This window comes from Hordeum vulgare, chromosome 5H, assembly GCF_904849725.1.
Source record: "Hordeum vulgare subsp. vulgare chromosome 5H, MorexV3_pseudomolecules_assembly, whole genome shotgun sequence".
Taxonomy (NCBI): domain Eukaryota; kingdom Viridiplantae; phylum Streptophyta; class Magnoliopsida; order Poales; family Poaceae; genus Hordeum; species Hordeum vulgare.
In genome coordinates, this window is record NC_058522.1 from 576,411,698 (window position 1) to 576,436,278 (window position 24,581).

The following is a 24,581-nucleotide window of genomic DNA, read 5'->3' on the forward strand; positions in this document are numbered from 1 at the left end:
TCATATATCATGAATATATATACTATCGTGTTTCTAAAAAAACAGCATTGTGCAATGTATTCGCAATTGTATTGTGTTTCTAAAAGGAAAACTCATAAAACAAGCATGGTCCATATCTAGATTTATGAAAAAACAGGAGTGCACTAACTGCGCTTGGAAATGTATGAAAGAGAGGAAAAAAACTTGGTTTGGAAATCCGCTGACTGAGCGAGATTCAAAATTTTATAAACATACTATGAAGAACTCGCTCGATGATTCCAGTTTACAGGATACCGTATCCTCCTTCATGGACAGAAAAATTTCCACACGAGTTGGCCAACTGATACAATGGAATGTACTATGATCGTTTGGAGACAATGCATCCACTGAGCGAGCAAGATTCAAACTATTATCAAACAAAATTACTTAAAGGAAACAAAAATTAATCGTGGTCGAGATTCAAACTATTGCCAAACAAAATTACTTAAAGGAAACAAAAATTAATCGTGGTCGAGATTCAAACTATTACCAAACAAAATTACTTAAAGGAAACAAAAATTAATCGTGGTCGAGATTCAAAGTATTATCAAACAAAATTACTTAAAGGAAACAAAAATTAATCGTGGTCGAGATTCAAAGTATTATCAAACAAAATTACTTAAAGGAAACAAAAATTAATCGGAGCTGCTAAATCTCAGTCGACTGAGACTTCATGAAGTCTTAGTCGACGCCTTAACCATTGGATCATTGTTGCTTGAAGATACGTGCAGCTCAGTGTCTTTGCCTCAATTCGGCCTGTTAAAGCGTGTGTCTAGCTTGTTTTTCTTGCCCGTTTCGTTGTTTGTTTTGGGCTCCTTTCGTTATGGTTGGGGCAGGGTTTTCCCGCGGGCTGGGCAGGTGTTCGGCCCTATTTCGTTGTTTGTTTCTTATTTGTTTCCTTTCTTTTGTGTACTTTTACAACTGAAGAGAGAGAAGGGGAGTTGTTACCATTATTGTTATTACACGATGAATTTGGAAGAGAAAGGGGTGCTGTCACATACACTCCTCTCTTCGTACTCTCCTTGCAGCATGGCTTTTTTTCCTTGTGTACAAGTGGCCATCCTTTTTCACTTGAAAAGTGTACTTTTTTGTTGTTGTTGCCTAATTTGTGTTTTTATTATTCTATTTATTATTATTTTTTATTTATAATTTTACTAAAAAAATATCATCTATCATCTGCTTCTTTATTCTTGTTTTCGCCTTTAACTTCGTTTTCATTGTCTAGTTGCACTACCTTCTTGGCCGAGGGTTTCACCTCCTTTTCTAAAAAAAAAACTGCACTACCTTCTTCAATGTACAACGACAACTGAGCAAACTTTCAAGAAGTCAATATTTTCATGTAGTACTATTTTTTGATGTATTTTTTTAAATGTTTTTAGGGTACCAGTTGCACATTTCTAGCGACACGGTTGCTGCAGTTATTTTCTTCAGTTTTTTTTGTCATTGTTTTTGGGCCGCTTTTGAAGTCAGAATTATTTTACATTTAGCATGCAAGTTTTCTACTGGATCATTAGCTACTGTGTTTTTCCCTAAAAAAATCTACTGTGTTAAATTGGGTTTTCTATTCTTTGTTATTGTACTTTACTTCTTGTTCTTTGCGACTCAAATGTATTTTTGTTGTTGTTGCTTTTATATATTGTTTTATGCTATCTTCATGTAGAATCTCACGACTCGCATACATAGTTTGCAAGTAGCAAAAATGGTTGTTGGGTTGTAGATTTACTCAACACGTGTTTAGAAGCATGTTTGTTGTATTCATGTTTATCATCTTTCTAGCCACATATGCCATGTGTTAAAAAAGTATAGTGTGGTCATTTTTTACCCATGAACAGTGGATACTTTTTTGCTCGCCAACATCTAACTGTTGCTTAAATTCATATTTATACTTGTGGTAGATCCAGACTTCCTTTTCCGGGTCAGTGAAATGTCAGCCAACATTTTACTTTGTTAAATTACGTATTTTTTACCTCTTTGAAACCATTATCTAGATATTTTTGTTTTTGTGTGTGTTACTGAATATGTATGTTTTTCATATTTGACCAACTCACCGGCCCAATTTTTTGTGTTTTTTTATGTGCACAGGAGATGGTTTTGTGAAGTTTGTTTGAGTTGTTACAACAATGAGAGCCAAGAAGCGGCTTCAGAAAGTATGTATAAGACGAGTAAAAAAAACTGAAAAAGAAGGGGTAAGCCAGCAACCTTTTTTTTTGCTTGTTTTTTTGCTACACACCCTATCGCAACCGACCTTTTGTTTTGTTGGCCGGCGGTGGGAGAGGCGATAGTTGCGGCTAGAACTGCATGCCTACACACACAACTACAACTGACCCTTTCTTGGTCGGTGTTTGGCGGGAAAGGAGGGAGGGTAGTTGCATACCCAATACTAGGAGGAAGTGTTGCCCTCAACTGCAATTGCATGCCTATCCAACTGATTGCAACTGATCTTTTGCTTTTGTAGATGGTCAGTGGGAGATGGAAGGGTGGCAGGTGCATGTCCGACACTAGGCATGCAATTGCAAGTGTCTCATTGTCTGCAATTGCATGTTGACACGCCCGACTGCAACTGATGTTTTATTTTGTCGTTGGGCGAAGGGAGAGTGGAGGGGTTGTTGTATGCCCGACACTAGGCTTGCAACTACAAGTATTTCCCTCGACTGCAATTGCATATGTCTTCCTCCCGACTGCAATTGATCTTGTGTTGTTGTTGGAGACTCGCGGGAGTGAAGGGGGCAGTTGCATGCTTTGTAGTAGACTTGCAAGTGCAAGTGTCGCCCTCGACTGCAACTGCACGCTTCCCTCCTGACTGCAAATGGCCTTGTGCTTACACTAGGCTTGCAACTACATGTGTCGCACTCGACTGTAGCTTCATGCTTACACACCCAACCGCAACCGACCTTTTTTGTTTTGTTGGTGGGTGGCGGGAGAGGCGATAATTGCATGTTCGACACTAGGGTTGTAACTACAAGTGTTGCCTTCGACTGCAACTACATGCATGCACACCCAATCGTAACCCACCTTTTTTTGCTTGGTGGGCGGCGGCAAAGGGGGAAGGGTAGTTGCATGCCCGACACTAGACTCGCAACTGCAAGTGTCACCTTCAGCTGCAATTGCATGCCTACACACCCGATTGCAACTGATCTTTTGCTTTGTGAGTGGTCGGTGGGAGGCCTGGGAGGGGGAGTTGCATTTCCGGCACTAGGCATGCAACCGAACGTGTCGCCCTTTCTATAATTGCATGTCCACACACCCGAATGTAACTGGCGTTTTGTTTTGTCGGTGATAGTGGGAGAGGGGGCGGTTGCATGCCCGACACTATGCTTGCAACTACAAGTGTCTTCCTCGACTGCAATTGCATGTCTCCCTCCTAAGTGCAACTGCCCTTTGTGTTTATGTCGGAGGCCGATGGGAGAGAGGGGGGCAGTTGCATGCTCGACATTAGCCTTGCAACAGCAAGTGTCGGCCTCGACTGCAACTACATGCCACCCTCCCAACCAGAACTGTAATTGGTCACTAGACACACAACTCCAAGTGTCATCTCAGACTGCAACGACATGTCTTGAACGCGACTACATTTTAGTGGTGGGTTGTTGGGTCTTACCAAGAAAACACTGGTGCACATGTCGTATCTTAATTGTTACTGCGTAGTGTAACATGAAACACAACTATAAGGGGTACAAATGCCTGCAACTAGCCACTCCCTACACTTTCATTACTTTGTCAAAAATACATTGAACATTTTTTATTCTATTTTTAAATTTAAAAAATATATGTTGAAAAATAAAAAAAATAATGAACATTTTTGCAATTACACAATTATTTTTCGAATGCACGATGAAGATTTTTAAAATATAGAAACGATTTTTTCTAGATATCATAACAAATGTAAACAAGTTGTTCCCTCTCTTTTTTTAGTCAACGTGGAACCAAAAATTAAAAGAAAAGACAAACAAAAAGGAAAAAAAACAAAAAACCTAGATACGAAAAAATCGTACAAAGACCTAACGATACGCTAGTGGCGCATTACAAGAAGTAGCGCCCATAAAAATCACAATGCAACAAGAATCGCTGGCCAAGAGCACTTGTCCAGTACTCCCTCCGTTCCTAAATATAAGTCTTTTAAGATATTTCACTAGTAGTCTACGTACGGAACAAAATGAGTGAATCTACACTCTAAAGTATGTCTATATACATCCGTATGTAGTCCACTAATGAAACTTTTTTAAAGACTTATATTTAGGAACGATAGGAACGAAGGGAGTACATTTTTGTCTCTATCCCGGACATGTACTTTATTGTTCAACACATTTTTCCTTGTGCAAAAAACTAACAAACAAATAAGGAAACATCCAGTCCAAATACACAAACAAAGGAAAAAACCTAGCTGCCTAAATAAACAAGCAAACAAATAAGAAAAGCCCAGAACCAAGCTGATACAGCCCATCACATGCCATATTAAGAAACGGGGCTAATCTACTTAGTTGACGTCAGGGAAGTCTTTGTCGACTGAGACGTAGGCAGACCCAAAATTAATCGTGGTCGGCAGGATTCGAACCTGCGCGGGCAAAGCCCACATGATTTCTAGTCATGCCCGATAACCACTCCGGCACGACCACTTTGATGCTAAGATGGCCGTATAAACGTATAATTACCACTAGTGGTCGTAAAGCTGGCAATACTTTGTGTACAGCCATTTGTTAACTTGATAACCATACACACTCACGTAGTGTTCACCTGGAATAACAGACTTCGCCACAGGCCTTTCCCATAACGACCATTCTTTAAAATTGACGTGCACACAGGTCCCAAAATATTTGTAACCTCAAGTTATTTTCAGGGAAACTGAAACTGGATCAAAACGAGTTAAAATCAAGTGGGTTTCGATAGATTGGAATTTTACGAATTTTCTGAATCCTCGCATATTTCGGTGAGGACTGAAATCATCTCACTGCCCAAGTTTTATGCTTTGCATATGCACGTCTGGTGTATCGCTAGTTCTTTGCAATCTGGTCCAGCGACACAAATTAATTTTGGCAGAATGATCCACTTTTAAGCACGGAGTTCTTCTTACACACGGTATTTATTTGCTGAAGCACCATCAAAATCAGTTCATAGTGGCATAGATAGGATATGCAGCGGCACTGCAAGCGGCTCCGTGATCTCATCTCGTCTCACTCTAGCTTGTGCAGCTGTGCCGCCGCCGGCCTCCGACCCGCCGCCGCGGCCGGGTACTCGATCAGCGGACGGACGGGCGGAGCCGGCAGCGCCGCGGTCGGCGCGCTCACAGGGGCAACGACGAGCGCACGGCGTCCTGTGCCGGCGGCGACCGTCGGCGGAGCGGGCGCGGTCGACAGCAGCAGGCGGAACGTCCAGCCGAGCACGTCGGGCGCGAAGGCTCGGAAGACGTGGAACACGTCGTACCAGCCGGGCCGCCGCACCCGGGCGTCCCCGCGGCACGCGCCGTCCACCACCGCTCGCGCGTACTCCTCCACCGCCTGCCCTCCCGGCGCCGGCAGCGGCGTCGTCGTCTCCGCCTTGGTCCACTGCTGCTGCGGCTGGTCCGTCGCCCCCGCGTTTTCCTCGAGCGAGAACCTGCTGGCGCCGGGCTCGCCGCTGATCCAGCCGTGCGTGGCGACGGTGATCCCGACCTCGTCCTTCACCTCGTACCGCAGCGTCTCGTAGAAGTCGACCACCGCCGCCTTCGCCGCCTGCACGCCGGCAAAGCAGAACGGGCACGGCGAGCGATTGATTGATCAGATGTCAGTTTACTGGTGAGAATGAGATTCATCGGACAGGAGCAGCGCGGTGCTTACGGAGTAGAGGCTCATCCGGGGCATGGGCAGCCAGGTGTCGACGGAGGCGTTGACGACGACGCGGCCCTGGCTCTGGCGCAGGTACGGCAGCGCGGCGTACGTCGGGTACACGTTCCCCCAGAAGTTGATGTCCATGAGGTGAGGGAACGCCGCCCTGTCGCCGGCCTCCTCGAAGAGGAAGTCGTGGCCCAGGCTCACCGTGTTCACCAGATGATCCACTGCAGTCAGTCGGTCAGACAGATTTACTGCCACTTTGAAGCTGCCATGGCAGAGATATTGGTGTGTGTAGTGTAGTGTACTCACGCTGGCCGAAGTAGCTGATGGTGTCGGCGACGAGGCGGCTGCAGTCGTCCTCCCGGACGACGTCGGCGGCGACGACGAGCACCTGGCCGGCGCCCAGGGCGCGCGCGTTCTCCCGGACCGCGAACAGCCGGTGCTCCCTCCGCGCCACCAGCACCAGGTTCGCGCCCCGCCGCGCGTACTCGTACGCCACTTGCTACGCACACACCATGAACAATTCCCATCAACGTTCACCGGAGCTAGGCAGCATGACCACGCAGTGCACGTACCTCGCCGATGGCGGAGGAGGCGCCGGTGACGAGGACGACCTTTCCGCGCATGTCCTCCTTGGTGAGCGCCTTGACGGCCCACTCGATGGCGCGCAGGAAGGAGAGCGTGGGCCACGCGAAGGCCAGCATCACCATGCTCGCCGGCGGCACCACCAGCTCCATCAGCGCGGTCAGCAACCGCTCCATCTCTTGAGACCCCTCCTCGAACGCCGGCCGGTGTACGTTTGTCCTCTCCTCGGCGGCAGAGCCGAGCAGAGCAGGGCGGCAAGAGCAACTAGTCTAGCAAGGAAGAGGCAGAGAGACAGGGAGTGACGACGCCCGTGTCTGGTGAGGTTTAATGAGGCGGGTGGATAAGCAGGGCCGTGCGTGCATGGGTGGCAGCTGCCAGGGCGCCGCCGCCATGCACACGAGCTTGGCGCCACGAGGGTAGGAGGCAAGCTTTGGCAGCATCCTTCCCCTTAGCGCCACGAGGACAGGTACCATGTTGTGAACCCGTGACCACAACAAACTAAACTAGCATTGCAGACCCGCGAACCTTCCGCAAACTTTCGAATCGCGCGGCTCGGCCATTGAACCGGACACGATTTCTTTCGCAAACCGAGATAAAATGGAAGAGATTTGCAGGTCCGGACAACAAAAACACCGCTATCCGTCACCTATGGTTCACTCAAAGTCCTCTTCGAACCAGTGACTCTGTCCTTCTTAGGCCATGTTCGTTTCATAAGTTATAGGACGTTTTTAAGTCCTAACTTATAAGTCTCAAGTCCTTACCGGTTTGTTTACAGAGATTTATAAGTTTCGAGTCCCTACCTGTTTGTAAAGTCCATGTTACTCCTAATAATAAAAAAACTTATTCACGTAACCCTTGTTCATACAAATGAATTACAGAATAGTGACAACCGAAATAACACTTGTTCATACAAACGAATTAATACTTGTTCATAAAAACCAAAATAAGAGATAGTACATAACAACCGAGATAATAGATGAACGGATGCAGGTGAGAGCCGGCTCGGCCTCCGATGTTCAGAGACCAGTTGCGGCCTCCTCCGCCCTGGGGCACGGGCCTCCCACGACCAGGTCCAACCGGAGGAAGGCCATGACCGGCCGACTGGTCGAAGAGGAGTTGCTGGTACGAGCCCAACTCCGGGAAGACATCGACGTTGCTGTTGAGATCCAAGAAACCCATTCCCCTCCCGAGATTTCCGCCAGCGGATGAGCCTTGGGTTGCGTGTTGATGCGAGGGGTACTGAGAGAAGAAGGGGATCTGGTCCTCCTCATCATCGACCATGGCGGCGGCGGCGGCGATTGGAGGGAGGCAGGGAATGAGCGAGGCGAGGAGGCGGGGAACGAGCGAGGCGGGTTAGGTGCCGGGCGATCGATAAGTCCCAATAAGTTCCTCCTTGAGAATCTTTTTTTATAAGTCCCAAATGACCACTATAAGTCCCTCCTGTTTGGTTTAGATGGGACTTATAGGGACTTTTTTAAGTCCCTAAACCAATAAGTCCCTCAAAACAAACACCCTCTTATTTTTTTTCTCCTTCCTTTTTTCTTTCTTGCCTTCGCCGTCGCTCCATTACCCCGTCCATCACGCCACATTCCTATCAGAATTCTATGTCCCCACCCTTCAGCGCTCGAGCAGGGCACCCCGCCGCTTCTCCTTCGTCTCTGTTTAGCTCTATCCTCCGACTGCCCCGCCAGGTACCATACTGTACCGTTAACTCTCACCATACCCGCCAACTGCTCAATGAATGGCCGGAGCTGAAAACAGTTGTCCCTTCTTCTTTCTAGCAATGAATTCCAATTTGAAGTACATATATGAGCGTTATGTTGAGTCATCTGACGACTCGTCGTACGAGGATGACTACTACGATGAGATGACGGTGATGTGGGCAGTCCTTGAAGATGCGTGGCATGCGGAAGAGCATGTTCTCAATTTCAAGGGCTTGATTAAGGGTCATTGGTCGATTACTTTGCGCCCGATGCACTATTCATTGACCATTTCGTCCGTGTTTTCGGATGTGCGGGATTGTCTTCGATCGTTTGTACCATGGCATCCGGTCATACGATGACTACTTCATCCTGAAGAAGGACGCCGTGGGAACGATTGCTTCTCTGGTTACCGGAAGTGCACATCCACACTCCGGATGCTTGTATATGGCACGACCACCAATTCGTGGGACGAGTACCTACAAATATCTGAGAGCATCTAAGAAGATGCCATGGTCAGATTTGCAATTGTCGTGGTCGAGGTGTTCAGACCTCAATACCTGAGATAACCAACCATGATACCGAGAGGTTTATGGCAAACTCAGAAGCAAGAGGGTGGTCAGGTTTGCTTGGATCTCTAGACTGCATGCATTGAAAATAGGAAACTGCGTGAAGGCTTTGCAAGGGCAATATCAGGGTCATGTTAAGAAGCCCACCACCATTCTTAAAGAAGTTGCACCATACGATCTTTGGATTTGCCATGCTTTCTTTAACATGTCCGGATCACACGATGACATCAATGTGCTGCAACGATCGTCATTATTTGTGAGGGTGACTGAAGGAAAAGCTACTCCTTGACACTATACTATCAATGGACATGGGTACAACATGTGTTACTATCTAGTTGACACTATCTATCCTTCATGGGGTACCTTTGTTAGCATCATCTCTAATCCAAAAGGCCAAAAAAAGTTTCACTTTGCACAAAGATAAGAATCAACTAGAAAGGATGTTGAGAGGGCATTTGGAGTTTCGCCGACCCGTTTTCCAATTGTTCGTGGACTTGCAAAACAATGGGATGCGAAGACCTTGCGGTAGGTGATGACAAGTTCTATGATCATGCATAACATGATCGTTGAGGATGAGGGTGAGGATGTTGTCACAAGTTTGGAATTTAAAAACTTGGGTCATCCTATCCAACTTCCGGAACAAAATCCGGCCACATTTAAAGAGTTCGTTCAAATGCATTAACAAATTTGGCATCAACCAACTCACGAGCAGATGCAGAAAATTTTGGTTGAGCATAAGCGGGCGTTGAAAGAAACAACCTTGTTGGGATATAATATTTAAACTTTTTGAAAATTGAACTGGTGTTGCATGCGGCTATTTTAAGCATGTACTCTTTGCATGCGGCTATTTGATCGTGTGGACTTAAAAAAATGAGACATACCGGTTGTATACGGCTACATTGGATTTCGCCCTTCCGCATCCGTGTCCGTGGACCGATCCCCCTGTCTGCGGATGGATGCGGGACAAAATTTCCAGGTCGCCCTTCGAGATGCCCTAAGGGCATCCACAACGATGAACCGTAAACCAGATATCACATCCGTCCATGGATCGAGTGAAGATAGGGATGGCACGTGGCGGGTTTGGACACGGATGGAGCCACCCCATACCCTTACCCATCGCCTCAAATCTTACCTATCACCTATACCCATACCCATCGATGGATACAGTTTTTCCTATACCCATCACCCATTAGGGTAAATGGGTACATGCGGACAACACTACTTATTTGTAAACAACAACACTTATTTGAACACAACTAAGAGATTTATGTGCACATAATACATTTAATATGTGGATAAAAATAATATTTATGGCCTATTTATCAGATTATATGTGGGTACACAGATACACGGATATGGCTTATACTAAACCATACCCTACCCATTATACCCGATGGATTTGAATTTTTCCTACTTATGTATCTATGGTATTTTTTTGACCCATACCATTGCTCTAGCAGGGTGTTTATCCATCGGGTATGCTGGTAATGGGTATCCATTAACATCCACGGTGAAGACCAGTAAATGTAAATTTGAGTTAGGTGCATCCCAAATTATTTTTGAGATAATTATGACATCAAAATTAATATTATTTTGGTCCCTTTTGGTTTGTTTGTTTTTCTTTTCTTTGTCTTGTTTTTTTTTGTTTGGTTGAGCAGCTGCCGGCTATTGTGTCCCCTAACTGAGCTGGCTCATTAGCGCTCAGAATCGGACCCAACACCCAAGAACTCTTAGGCCTCGTTTGGTTAAGGGGGATTGGGGAGGTTTTGAGGGGGAGAGATTTCAGGGGATTGGGTGAATCCCTTTGTTCCACCCAATCCTCTCAAAACTCCGGGGCTTTGCTTCCACTAGTCCCCCGAAGAGGGTTTTGAAACACATGGATAGAAAAGGATTGAAGGGGAACGGAGTGGATTGGGCTAAGCAAACCCCTCCTACCAAATGGGTGCCCGAGGATCTGTGGGGTTTCTGGCCCTCCCGGTGATTTTCCTCTCAAAACCTTCCCAATCCCCCTTAACCAAACGAGGCCTTATAGAATTACAACATGTAGCCACTAGAGATATTGGGCGTTAGTTACTTCTTGTCACTACGAAACACTAAAGAATATATTCGACGGGTAGATCGAACAATTCAGAATATTTTCGAAAATTTCATGAAATTGCGATGTTTTTTTTAGTGGAGAAGGACAATTTAGGAAACTGAGATATGTTTTCGCATAAATGAGAACACATTTTTAAATTTGCAAAATATGTTTTTAGGAAATAAGAATATTTTATAAACTTCCAAACGTTTTCTGAAAACCTCAACATTTTTTTGAAAATGAGTATATTTTTACAAAGAGTTGAACATTTCTTTGAATTTGCAAATATTTTTTTGAAACATGAACATTGCTTCAAACATTTGAAATTGTTTCTTAAAAACATTACTTCTTTTATAACTTGTGAACGTTTTTTTTTGACATGAACACATGTTGAAATTTTAATTTTATTATAGACACCATTTTTTTAATTTTGAAACATTTTCCAAAACTTGTGAATTTACAAAAAATAAAAAAATCAGAGAATAAAAATAAGAAATTAGATTGAATTTTGGAAAATAAAAAATTGAAAGGAGAGAGAAACCAATATATAAAAAATGATAAAACAAATACAAAATGTATCCCATCTACTTGGGCCAACATCTGTAGTTTGATCACTGTTGAGGGTGGACTTGCAACTAGGATAAACAAAGATCGGAACCTGAGTCGCGAGTCAAGTTTGGTCTTGCAACTAGGACAAACAACAAATAATTTTGAACTTTAGAGTACAATATGATCACTGTGCTATGTTGGAGAGATGCACAGTGCAGCCTCAGTGAATAGTATTACACACCAGTTACAATCTGTATTGCCGAGCAACTAGCAACTAAAAATGAAACCCTAAAAAGCTTGTACGGGAAGCACTACGGTGTTCCTTGAGCGAAAGAATTCCGGCATTGGAAGCATGCTCGGGTCAGGCGATGCGACGAAGCTCGGACCAGAGAACATGGGGCCTATGCGCGGTGCTGTCGGTTTCAGAACCATCGCCGTTGTGTTGTCCTCCTTGTTGCCCGTCCAGCTTTCAGCCACACCTTGTTCCGGGCGAGGCTTCTTGTGCGTGTCCCAACGAGCAGCAGAGGACGTGCGGCTTGCCGTCAGCGGCTTGTTGCTATCCCACCTCCCGCACGAGGATGCCGTGCCGGGGCTCGTGCTGCTTCGCCGGCTTGACGACGATGACGACAACGACGACGTGCGGCTGCTGCCGGAGATCTTCTTGTTTACGTCCCAACGCTCGCCGTTGGAGGAGGCGTAGCCGGGACTTGAGCTGCTGGAGCTGCACGACGAGGCTGGGCTCTTGGGCTTCTTGTCCTTCTTTTGCGCGTCCCACCTCTCGACAGAATCGGCACGGCCGGGCTTGGTCTTGGGCTTGGAGACGAACGAAGCCGGCAGGATGATGAGGCATGGTCGCGTCGGCGGCGTTGGTAGGAGACCCGGGAGAAGGGACGCGGCCGCTTTGGCCATTGCTCGCTCAACTGAATACATGGATGACCTCTCTTGAATCTTTGATCCAAAGAGACACCAAGCGCTTTCACTTTGAGAAGGAACAGACGATCTGATGGGATGGAGTTGGGTGGGTGCGTGCGTATATATAGATCACCGACCAATCCGTCAGGGGACGCCGGCCAAACCGAGTCGGGCTGCAAGGCATGTCTCCCGCAGTACGCAACTCCATTCCGAATTAGGTAGCTTGACGTACGTACGAATAGGCAATCCGAATCTTGAAGCAGCATATGGTCCATGGTATTCTAAAAGACCCATTTCCTAGGACAAAGCTTCGTGTGAATGCATTTCCAATCTATCTCTTCATCTGCTACACTCGCCCGGCTCCCAACACCCGCGTTCCGGTCTCACTCTCTTGATTGACAACACTAGCGTGCTGCAGTTCATCACGGTGATCAAAATAGAGGAGCTAAATCTCTAGATTGACAATGACGGAGACCGTGTTCGCACAGGTGTGGGAGGAGGAAGGGAAGCATGTCGACTTGGATGGATTGGACACGACATAGCTGGGGTGAGGACCGCGCGAGCGTGAGGTGAGCTCAGGTGAGCCAGCGATGACGGGATGCGGCAGAGGGAGGTGCTTTCGAATATAATTGTTTCTGCTCAAATAACAATTTTGAAATTTATATATTTTGTACCTGAATATTGGTGGCAACCTTTTTTGAATGGAATTTTTTTATTTTTTTATTTTGAAGAGCATGTTATTTTTGTTTTGAAAACCATCGCATTTTATTTAAAGGAGCATGACATTTTTCATTATGAGTATCATGTTATTTTTTTAAAACCATTTCAAATTTCTTCCTTTTAAAAGAGCCAAGTCAGGGTCCCTAAAGTCCACAAAAATCAAGTGGGACCGGGATATCGTTATTCTTTCGGTGGTTTGTAGTGCCTCTATGCTTATAATTTATGTGTTGCGCCTCACATAAGTTACCGGTCTGTGTAAATGTATTATTCTTAGATGCATTCTTGTTATGTATTTCAGTCATGCCCTGTTGTGGCCTTGGTGCTAGCAGGATCATGTGATGTTGGTGTCCTTTGGTTGGGATAAATATTGTTGACTTTGTTTTGCTGAATGGATGTAACTTGTGTCTCTCATGTCAGAAATATTTCTCGTGAATACAAGTCAGGTTCTTTTTGTTGAATGGATGGATGACTACAGATTCAGGGTTTATTGTGCATACAGTCCCAAACCAAAAGCCCGTCATCTCCACATTCACTCCCCACTTACATACTTATTCCATTTAACCTATTGAGCACCATCAGATGGTTTGGTGTTGGACATGCATCTAAGTAGTAAAGAAAGTATGGATCTAGCTTTCAAGTATATGAATCAAAAATTTAACATGCCACCTACTCATAGCATGGCCATTTGTGGTAGCAAGTTGCAGGAAAAGAACAAATAGAGTTATGCATGTCTTATCCTCCTAGGTTTAATACTGTATAGCGGCAACGATTTTCTGGACAATCTAGATGCAAGTTACATGCTCGTGTGGCAAGTGTTTGAAACCATTAATGAGTGTTTTTCCACCTATTTATGTGTTGTTGTTTAATCTGATCCTCCAACATTCAACTTACCCGGCCCGTGCTCTTCTATATGTGCAGCTTACTTGACCTAGTAGTCCGAGCTGTGAGGCAGCCTCCTTGACCTAGCAGTGTGACTTCCCGGCCCACTTCTCGAGCTGGCAGCACTGCTTGCTAGCTAGGAGAGGTACTGCTCTCTCCCCTTCTCCTTCGAAATGTTCACTCCTATCCTGTCGTGCATTTTACATTTTTTTTCTTCTACTAGAATTGACGTGTATTTATTATAACTAAAAGGAAATATTGTACTCCTAGATAATGCATCTCTAGTACTACAATTGGATAATATGGCTAACTTCTTTCTTTAAATTAAAAATTGCAATCAGATAGTTGCTTGTTTGATTTATGCGTTGCCTGGCCCGTAAGTTACCAGTCTGGAATGATGCATTATTCCTAGACGCATTCTTGTTTTGTACTTCAAATTACACCGTTTTGTAGCCTTGGTGCGGTCAGGAACATGTGTTGGTGTTGTCTTTTGGTTGGCATAAATCTTGTCGAGTTTGTTTTGCCAAATGGATGCAACTTGTGTCTGTAATGTCAGAAATATTATTACTCGCGAATACAAGTCATGATTTTGCATTTGATAATATTCTGCTTAGGTGGATTAAATCTGAAGGCTATCCTCTTGACGAAACTATGTGATTTTCTTCTAAGGAGCTACTTATGTAGGGTTTCTAAGCAGCTAAAGATTGTGGCTTTGAGAAGATTGTACAGTGGCAACAATTTTTTGAACACTCTGTTAAACATTGTAATGTGTTCGGTATAGATAAACCGGTTTAACTCCTTTATCTCTTTAGGTTGTTGTGATATGACTTGTATGTCAATCCAACTCCTAACCATATGTAATCTCATTGTAACCCTAGATGGGATATGTCTATATTAACACGGAACCGCCGCTGCCAAGGGCAAGCGTTCTCTCCTCTGTTTTCCACATGGTATACAGAGCTAGTCTCTTCCACCGCATCTAGAAGTCATGTCTTCCTCCTCTGCCGTTGTCATGGCCACCCCCTCCATCGCATCCCTCGGACACACCATTGCCGAGAAGCTGACCAGGGAAAATTTCCTGCAGCGTTTTGATTTTCGGTTTGACAATTTTTTCTCCCTAGGCCGAGATCGACGAATTTCGGCCATTTTCAATTTTTTCGGCCGAAATTTGACCAAAATTTGACTAAAATTTGACCAAAATTCATCAAATTCGACCAATTTCGACGGAAAGTTAGATCTCGCCCCAGGCCGAGATGGCCGAAATTCGGCCGAAATCCATTTTTTTCGGCCGAATTTCAAAACACAGATTTCCTGGTCTGGAGGGCGCAAGTCCTGCCCCATGTTAGGGCTGCAGGCATGATGGGCTACCTCGATAGCTCCATCAAGGAACCCGCTGCTGAGCTCGTCTCGGAGAAGGAGGTCTCCGGGAAGAAGGAGCTCACCGCGACGCCAAATCCTGAACATGTGGTTTGGGTAACTCCAGATCAGCAGGTGCTCACGTTTCTGCTCGCATCTCTCTCCCGTGACATACTCCTTCAGGTTAGCAATTGTACAACTGCTGCGGCAGCCTGGAAGGAGATCCTCCAAAGTTTCTCTTCGCAGTCACGGGCGCGCATCATCCAGCTTCGATCAATGATCGCAAGCACCAGGAAGGGTGACTCCTCTGCGGCATCCTACTACACCAAGATGAAAGGAGTAGCTGATGAGCTGGCGCTGGCTGGAAAGCCTCTGGACGAAGATGACATCGTCTCCCACATCATCCAGGGGCTGATGCATGAACCGGAGTACAACGGTTTCGTCTCAGCCATCTCCACTCGCACCATCACCGACCAACCCATCGGCCTTGGGGAGCTTTTCTCCCTCCTTCTTGCTGCTGAAGCTCGGATCTCGACGCAAACCAACGCCTACTCTGCTAATCTCGCCTCTCGGGGTGGGGGCGTGGAGGAGGAAACGGCAACACCTCCCGTGGTGGCTACAACAACAATCACACGGGAGGGTGTGGCGGCTACGACAACTCTGGCGGCAACACCAACAACTCTTGCCAGGGTGGTGATCGTGGCAGTGATCGAAAATTCGAAAACTGTCAGATCTGCAAAGAAAGTGGTCATGGGGCGTGGCGCTGCAAGAAGCGCTATGATCCCAACTACAACAACAACGTCCGCAACCCTGCGGGCAGTGGAGGTCGAGGTGGTGGCAACGGTGGAGGTGGTGGTAACCGATCCGCCAATGCTGCTCACTCATATGGAGTAGATACCAACTGGTATCTTGATACTGGCACCACCGACCATGTCACGGGGGAACTCGAGAAGCTTGCGGTGCATGATCGCTACACCGGCACAGAACAAATCCGCACAGCTAGTGGTCAAGGTATGAGCATTGCCCATATTGGTCATTCAGTTTTATCAACCCCCCATGGTTCCTTAGCTCTCAACAACATCCTCCACTCTCCACAAGCTGATAAAAGTCTCCTATCTGCATCCCGTCTCATGGTTGATAACTATGCCTTTCTTGAAGTTTACCCTGAAATTGTTTTTGTTAAGGATCGGGACACTCGGAGAACCATTCTACAAAGCAAGAGTAAGGGTGGCTTTTTCCCAGTCTCTGGCCGTGAAGAAGTTCCTCGTCCCCAAGCTCTTGGTGTAGTCATGCCATCTACTTCACGGTGGCATAAACGTTTAGGGCATCCTGCCTTGCCAATAGTTCAGAAAGTTCTTCGTGATTTTAGTCTTCCTGTCTCCAATAAAAAGGATCACTTGCTAGTTTGTGATTCATGTCAAAAGGCCAAGAGCCACCAACTTCCCTATACCCGTTCCAGTAGTGTGTCAAAAGTTCCCTTAGAGCTTGTTTTCTCAGATGTGTGGGGTCTTGGACCCATCTCTGTAGGCAGACAAAAGTATTATGTGAGCTTTATAGATGATTTCAGTAAATTCAGCTGGATTTATTTACTCAAAAACAAATCTGATGTGTTTGAAAAATTCCACCTGTTTCAACAACTTGTTGAGCGCCAATTTGATCGTAAGATTCTTGCTATGCAAACAGATTGGGGAGGAGAATATCAACACCTAAACACCTTCTTTGAGCGCATTGGAATTTCTCACCATGTCTCCTGTCCCCATGCTCACCAGCAGAATGGATCAGCTGAACGCAAACATCGCCACATCGTGGAAGATGGGCTCTCCCTTCTTGCCCATGCCTTTATGCCCTTAAAATTTTGGGATGAAGCTTTCTCTACTGCCGTTTACCTCATAAACCGTGGCCCTAGTAGAGTTATCAACCACCAAACACCACTTGAACGTCTCTATGGCATTAAACCAAACTACAATTCCCTTCACATCTTTGGTTGTGCCGTGTGGCCAAACCTTCGTCCCTTCAACAAACATAAACTTGAGTTTAGGTCTAAGCAATGCGCTTTTCTCGGATATAGCACAATGCACAAAGGGTACAAATGTCTTGACATAGCCTCTGGTCAAGTCTATGTTTCACGAGATGTGGTGTTTGATGAGCACGTTTTTCCTTTTGCACAACTTCACCCAAATGCCGGTGCACAGCTCCGCAAGGAGCTTGTTTTACTACCGTCTCATCTTCTCCCTGCTATGCATCTATCGTTTGGGGAAGGGGATATTACTGTTGATCATATGCCAGTGTCTCATACCTCTGCTACTAACAATTTTGATGCTGCAAGTTCACAGGAAAATACTGCCGAAAACAGTGCAGACCCCCATGATTTTATGTCACACAATGCTGCAGAATTATCCACAGGAGATCCGGCGGGAACTGCCTCGGGATCGGGCGCGTCAGGGTGATCCACCTCGGGAACTGCAGCGCCAGGTGCTGCGCCACCGGTCGGGCGCGACGCGCCGGACGGTTTCCCACACACGGGGACAGGCGGGCCCCAGCTGGTCGGGCGCGGGATCAGCCCTCCAGGTGCGGGGGCAGGTGGGTCCTCGCCACGTGACGCTGGCCAACCACCGCTGGCGCGTGCCTCGCCCGAGGACGTGTCGGCTGGGTCCCCAGCCTCGGACTTTGGTGCGCCAGGTGCTGCGCCTGCGCCGTACCCCGCGACACCGGTCGGGGAGCAGACCGCGTCCGACGCTGACTCCCATGCAGATCTGCATGGCGATCACGTCCAGCCCGCCGAATCTGCACAGGAGTTTTCCTCCGGATCCTCTGCGGCCTCCGGATCTGCTGCCTCCTCGTCATCAAATCGCCTCCAGCAACAAATTTCACGCCCTGCTCCACCGCCACCTGCCCGTGCACACACCAGATCCCAAGGGGGAGTTGTCAAACCCAAGGTATACCGTGATGGTTGTATTTGTTGGGGATCTTTTTGTGCCACAGGTGAACCTCAAACTTTAGCAGAAGCAGTTGGTGCACCACGATGGAAGGAGGCGATGCACGCGGAGTATTCTGCTCTTATGAGCAAGAGGACTTGGCACTTGGTTCCTCCGACTAAGGGCAGAAATATCATTGATTGTAAATGGGTGTACAAGGTAAAAAGAAAGTCTGATGGCAGTATTGATAGGTACAAAGCACGCCTGGTGGAAAAGGGGTTTAAACAGAGGTATGGAATTGACTATGAGGACACGTTTAGTCCTGTGGTCAAGGCTGCTACGATTAGGTTGATTCTTTCTATTGCAGTATCTCGTAATTGGTGCATGAGACAACTAGATGTGAAGAATGCGTTTCTGCATTGCGTTCTAGAAGAGGAAGTGTTCACGAGACAACCTCCTGGGTATGAGAATCCTAACTCACCTTATCATGTGTGCAAACTTGACAAAGCAATATATGGTCTGAAACAGGCACCTAGGGCTTGGTACTCTAGGCTGTCTGCAAAGCTACAAACTCTGGGTTTTGTACCTTCCAAGGGAGATACCTCGCTGTTTTTCTATCATAAGCATGGAGTCACTATCTTTATGCTCATTTATGTTGATGATATAGTAGTTACCAGTTCCTCCTCTCGAGCAGTGGAGGCCTTGCTCAAGGATCTAGGCAAGGATTTTGCACTTAAGGATCTTGGAGACTTACACTCTTTTTGGGTATTGAGGTAAAACGTGTACACACTGGAATTCTTCTGTCACAAGGAAAGTATGTACAGGAAATACTCCAACGAATAGGGATGAAGGGTGTAAACCTTCCAGTACACCCTTATCCACTTCTGACAAGTTATCTCTTCATGATGGGATCATACTAGGAACAGAAGATTCTAGTCAATACAGGAGTATTGTAGGAGCATTACAATATCTGACATTAACCAAGCCTGATATTTCATACTCAGTAAATAAAGTATGTCAGTTTTTACATGCTCCTACTAGTGTACATTGGACAGCAGTAAAAAGGATCCTTAGGTACCTTCAAGGAACAAAGGATCATGGACTTAAAATCAGCAAAACAGATTCTATGCTTGTTAGTGCTTTTTTAGATGCAGATTGGGCAGGATGTCCTGATGATAGGAGATCCACTGGAGGCTTTGCTGTGTTTCTTGGAGGTAACTTAGTTTCATGGAGTGCTCGTAAACAACCCACAGTATCTAGGTCCAGTACTGAAGCTGCAGTATAAAGCTTTGGCAAATGCAACTGCTGAAATCATTTGGGTTCAGAACTTGTTGACAGAGTTGGGGTTTCGACACCCAAAGGCAGCTTCATTATGGTGTGATAACCTTGGTGCAACATATCTGTCTGCCAATCCTGTTTTTCATGCTAGAACAAAGCATATTGAGATTGATTATCATTTTGTTCGTGAGAGAGTTGCAGATAAACTGTTGAACATTAGATTTGTACCAACTCGTGATCAAGTGGCAGATGGGTTTACAAAACCCCATACCCTTCGGCAGCTAGAAGCATTCAGAAGCAACCTCAACTTAGATAGTTGTGATTGAGGGGGAGTGTTAAACATTGTAATGTGTTCGGTATAGATAAACCGGTTTAACTCCTTTATCTCTTTAGGTTGTTGTGATATGACTTGTATGTCAATCCAACTCCTAACCATATGTAATCTCATTGTAACCCTAGATGGGATATGTCTATATTAACACGGAACCGCCGCTGCCAAGGGCAAGCGTTCTCTCCTCTGTTTTCCACACACTCTATTTGCAAGTATATGCTTTGTGTGCCAAGTGTTTGAAACCAGCAATGAGTTGTTGTCCACCTATTTATGTGTTGCTGTTTAATTTGATCCTTTAACATTCATCTTACTCATGCTATTCTCTATGGGTAGCTTACTGCACTAAATAATCAAGTGTGACATTTGCAGATGGACAAGCAGATACCTAATACAATCTAAATAACCTAGAGGAGGAGGTAAGATGTTGAACCACTATTGCACCAGCCAGAGCTGCTAGGGCAAAGCGGAAGAAATCCGAGTTGCATCCTCCTCGACCTGGCAGCGTGACTTCTTGGCCTCCTCCTTGATCTAGCGCCGCCGCTTCCCGACCAGGAGATGTACTGCTCCCCCGCTTCTCCTTTTAAATGTTCACTCCTGCCACGCCACGTATTTTACATCCCTAGTTGTTTGATTGACCAAATGAGGCTATTAGTGGGTGCATGTTCTTATTATAAGCCATACAAATAGTAAATCTTATTCTTGTTCTCTTATTTTTGGTTTGTGTGTTCTGGTTTGACCCTGGTTGTGATGATAAACACTAGAAGCAAACAGGCCAGTTCTGGTTCTGAACATTCACGACAGAAAAAAAACAATAGTATAAAATTTGAGCCATTGTATCGTGAGAAAAAAATTGTTATCCGAGTAGAAAAATCTAAGCCATTTCATAATCGATGGAGCTCTTAAATAGATATGGGACTCTTTACCTTGATCTCTTCCATATGTTATGAGTCTGGATTAGTAGCATGTACTTTGTTCTGAAGCCCCATGCGAATTTCCAATGATGATACGCCCAATATTTGGAGGTGCACATGTCTCCAGAATCCTGTTTACATGATGATTCTACCTAGAGGCGTTGTATCCACATGACATTCCCTGGCGAGTCTGAGGTTCTTGATGGTCACCTCAACTTTTCTAAAGTTGATTTTTTATAACACTAAGCAGTCCGATTTTAACCATCTTCAGGGACGGAGCCAACATGCAAGCATGGGGGGGGGGGGGGCAAGTTTGTACATGGAGAGGGCAAAGTTCATATGAAATAAAAAAATTTAGCTACAACAATCACTATTATAGTAGGAAAACCAATTTGTTAGGGGGGGTCTAGCCCCCCCTTGTCCCCCCCTTAGAATGGTGCCTTCTTCTCGCAAGTACCTATGATTTGCAGAAGAGGCTGGAAATCTTGAGAGAATGGCATGTCGTCGAACTTCAAAGGGTTGGGAGTGTGATGCTTTTATTCTGTGATAGCTCTTCTAGGATTTTGTGAGTAAATTTTGAATAAATATTAACAATTCTGGTGAGGACCACGATAAAGTTACTAGCATGCCTAATGCAAGTAGAGACCTCTCGGCGTTGCTTTTTAGTTTATTTGGTTAGTTTTGTGCAAATTAACCTCTTAACAGGTGTTGGATTTTTTTTTAGATGGAGAGCATATTATTTGTGAAACAAGACAAGAAGATAGACCCACTGAATTTAAGCTAAGTTTACGTGGCCATGTCAGAATGGGAGAATAGAAAGGCAGAGGCATTCAACGGGCAACAAAGTTGTCTGTGCCAAGGGACATGGGCCATGTGTCTGTGCACGGCAATGGAGGTTACAGAAGCAAAGCGTTGCTTCCTCGGCATGATGAAGGTGCATCCTAGGATGCACATCCAGTTTTGTAATAAGGATAGAGGTTATATAGACTTTACCTTGTGGAAACTGAAGCAGGTTGTGTAGATGTATTGTTGTCGAGTGTAGTCCTTGTACAACTGCATTAGTGTTCTCCTTTCATGTGCAATGCAAAATAGCAAGCATGGTTATGCACCAGATCGACTATGACGGTGACCGTGTTCGCACAGGTGTGGGAGGAGGAAGGGAAGCATGTGGACTTGGGTGGATTGGACACGGCATAGCTGGGGTGATGAATGCGCGAGCGTGAGGCGAGCTCAGGTGAGCCGGCGATGGCGGGATGTGGCAGAGGAGGGAGCGGAGGGAGGTGCTTTTGAATATAATTGTTTCTTCTCAAATAACAATTTCTACATTTATATATTTTGTACCTGAATATTGGTGGCAACCTTTTTTGGATGGGAATTTTTTTATTATTATTTTCAAGAGCATGTTATTTTCTTTTTTGGAAACCATCGCATTTTATTTAAAGGAGCATTACATTTTTCATTATGAGCATCATGTTATTTTTTTTAAATCACTTCTAATTTCTTCCTTTTAAAAGAGTCAAGTCCGTAAGTGTCCTTAAATTCCACAGAAATCAAGTGCGATCGGGATATCGTTATTCTTTCGGTGGTTTGTCCTCCCCCTAATAAGTGCTGCGGGGGGGGGGGGGGCAGCGGATTTGTGTCGGGGCCGGGTCGGGATTCGGGGGGTTCGTTGGAGATTGGGACGCGGAGGAGGAGGAGGAAGAAGAATATATGAGGAGAGAGACACAGCGGGCGGACGGAGGGAGGAGAGTGAGCAACGAAGGAAGAAATAATAACGCACGCGGGGACCGAGGTCCATTCCCGTAATTCGCCATTGCTGCATTACATTTTCTTTTCTTTTTTCCTTCCATGTAAAAAAAAGGTTGACGGTTGATTCATTACAGGGTGCGGTGGTGGGGCCCACAGGTCGGCCTCCGGGCTACGGTGAACCGCGGTGTTGGTTGCGGATAAGTTTTATTGTTTATGTTGGGTTTCTCGTGCCCCGTGACGTGTTTGGGATGATGGTGGCCGTCGGATGCCGGAGCGAGCGCGGCGATGCGTGCGCGTTTACCAGCGAGGTTGGTTGGAGTGGAGCATGGTGCGTGCGTCGTCGTTGGTGCCTCGTGCATTTGGTGCCCCTGGGCCAGCTCCAAGCGGTTATGGAACGGATAGTTAATTAACTAACCCTTAATTAATCACCATGGATAATTCCTTGCCAAATATTACCCCGTCCGCTTTAAAATATACTAGTACTATTACTGACCTTAATAAAGAATTGGGCCAGTTAGTTCAAGCGGTACCGAATCACAAATAATAGTTAATTTTTCTAATTCATTTATTATTATATGTTTTTTTGGATTTATATAATAGCGTTGGAGCCGGGACACACATGTCTGCTCAAGTTGAAACAAAAAACCAAACATGTTAACGACGGGTTACACGAACACATACGAGTTTATGTACTTTTTAATGAAAAATTAATACACTTAGTCTACTCAATTTTATAATTTCGTTTATAATAAAAAAATTATATTTGTTCATAACTCACTTATGTCAAATCAAAATGATAGTTAATATACTCTGCAGAAGTTAACCCATATTTTTACATAGAAGTAACATTTTTTATAGTAAGTATGCCTTAAAAAGATATTTAAACAAATTCTTCTTAGGATTATGAAATTACAAATCTTCTTTAATTAATTTATGACACTTTGCATTAATATAGTGCATATGTATGTCTTTGTATGTGTATCTTCAAATATATCGGTAAAGATCTCTAAAGTACAACATAAGAAATATCTTCAGAGTGATTTTTAGTTTATATTTATTTAGACCCAAATCAAGAACTATCTACGAGCAGATTGTTGACAATTCAACGAGATGTTGCGTTATATTTATTTTCAAAACAAATGTGTCTTACGTATTATTGTGTGTTTGATAATATACTGATGATTTGTGTTTGTTATGTAATTGGTATGAAAGTAACATTGCTCACATTCAACAGATCATGCAGAACGTTCTCCAAACAAAGACTAGCACCCTAATCAAATTATCAACTACTTGTCAGACTTATTTGTTTTTATGTGTTGCACAATATTGGTCTGCTTGTGAACTTAAACCCAAAAAACCGGGCCCTATGTTCCTAAATTTATAAAATTATGGTAGTTCAAAGCAATGGAGGGAGTGATTGATATACATATTTAGTATGTGGGCAGGTGCCTCCTTCTCTCGAATACCCGAGAGATTGGCACCCTACCCTCCACATTTCTTGAAAAGGGGATGCATGTGCTTCTGCACCCTTCCCTCCACATACAAAGGATAGATAAAAATGCTTTAGCGACCCTATCTAAAATGGATTTGGACAGTCTTATGAATTCCTCAAGTATCCCATCTGAACCTGCAATATCGATATTAAACTCTTCAACATCAATTACAAAATTAGCATATTGTCGTAAGCAGAACATATATTTTATTTTATTTTGCTCCGAGACACTCGAAAGTCCAGAGATGAGTTTTTGTTTCCCTATTTTCCTTAAAACCACCACAAGATGTGTATTGATGTCTCATGCAAGGACTTTCGACTCAACCAACTCCAGCTAGTCTCTAGTAAAACATTTGAATGGTTTCTGGTAAAAAAAATGTTCCTCCTTACAGCCCCCCACCCCCGTCTCGAGCATGAACAATAAACCTTGATACATCCAAAAAAATTACCCAAATAATAATGTGTTACATATAATAGCCTTGTCTCAACGTTGAATATCAATCAACTAAAACCATTTCTGAAGTTGATAGAATAGAATGCATTATATATTGTCTTATTGGCATGATAAGTTTTTGGTAAAAAAAATCATATCACCCCAAAAAACATAAGAGTGTTAATTAGATGTATGCTTATACATTCATAAAACGCCATGAATTATAAAAAAAAACTTTAAGAAACAATACTTAGTTTTATACCAACGTAGAAATATTTCAGGCGGGATTGACGTATGTTCATGGTT

General features: G+C 44.8%; 1 protein-coding gene and 2 non-coding genes across 3 annotated transcripts; 1 reads left to right on the top strand and 2 right to left on the bottom strand.

Moving 5' to 3' along the window:
• Window positions 1-4,546: 4,546 nt before the first annotated feature.
• Window positions 4,547-4,628, bottom strand: TRNAS-AGA. Its single transcript has one exon. It is a non-coding gene; the product is annotated as a tRNA-Ser (tRNA).
• A 412-nt stretch (window positions 4,629-5,040) lies between these two features.
• On the bottom strand, window positions 5,041-6,721 carry LOC123399489 (11-beta-hydroxysteroid dehydrogenase B-like). Its single transcript, XM_045093897.1, has 4 exons — window positions 6,395-6,721; window positions 6,129-6,321; window positions 5,826-6,043; window positions 5,041-5,720 (listed from the first exon to the last, which is right to left on the bottom strand). Exons 1-4 carry the CDS (start codon window positions 6,578-6,580, stop codon window positions 5,184-5,186), a joined length of 1,134 nt encoding a protein of 377 aa, XP_044949832.1. The 5' UTR covers window positions 6,581-6,721; the 3' UTR covers window positions 5,041-5,183.
• Window positions 6,722-20,683: 13,962 nt separating this feature from the next.
• LOC123400525 lies at window positions 20,684-20,798 on the top strand. Its single transcript, XR_006610765.1, has one exon. It is a non-coding gene; the product is annotated as a small nucleolar RNA Z278 (small nucleolar RNA).
• Window positions 20,799-24,581: the final 3,783 nt, after the last annotated feature.

Bases quoted from the DNA above. Each gene is read 5' to 3' on its own strand.
- LOC123399489 (XM_045093897.1), bottom strand. From the start codon at position 6,580: ATGGAGCGGTTGCTGACCGCGCTGATGGAGCTGGTGGTGCCGCCGGCG. The intron at 6,044-6,128 runs GTGAGTACACTA...GACTGACTGCAG, and splicing joins CATCAGCTACTTCGGCCAGC to TGGATCATCTGGTGAACACG. The intron at 5,721-5,825 runs GTAAGCACCGCG...GCCGGCGTGCAG, and splicing joins CCCGGATGAGCCTCTACTCC to GCGGCGAAGGCGGCGGTGGT.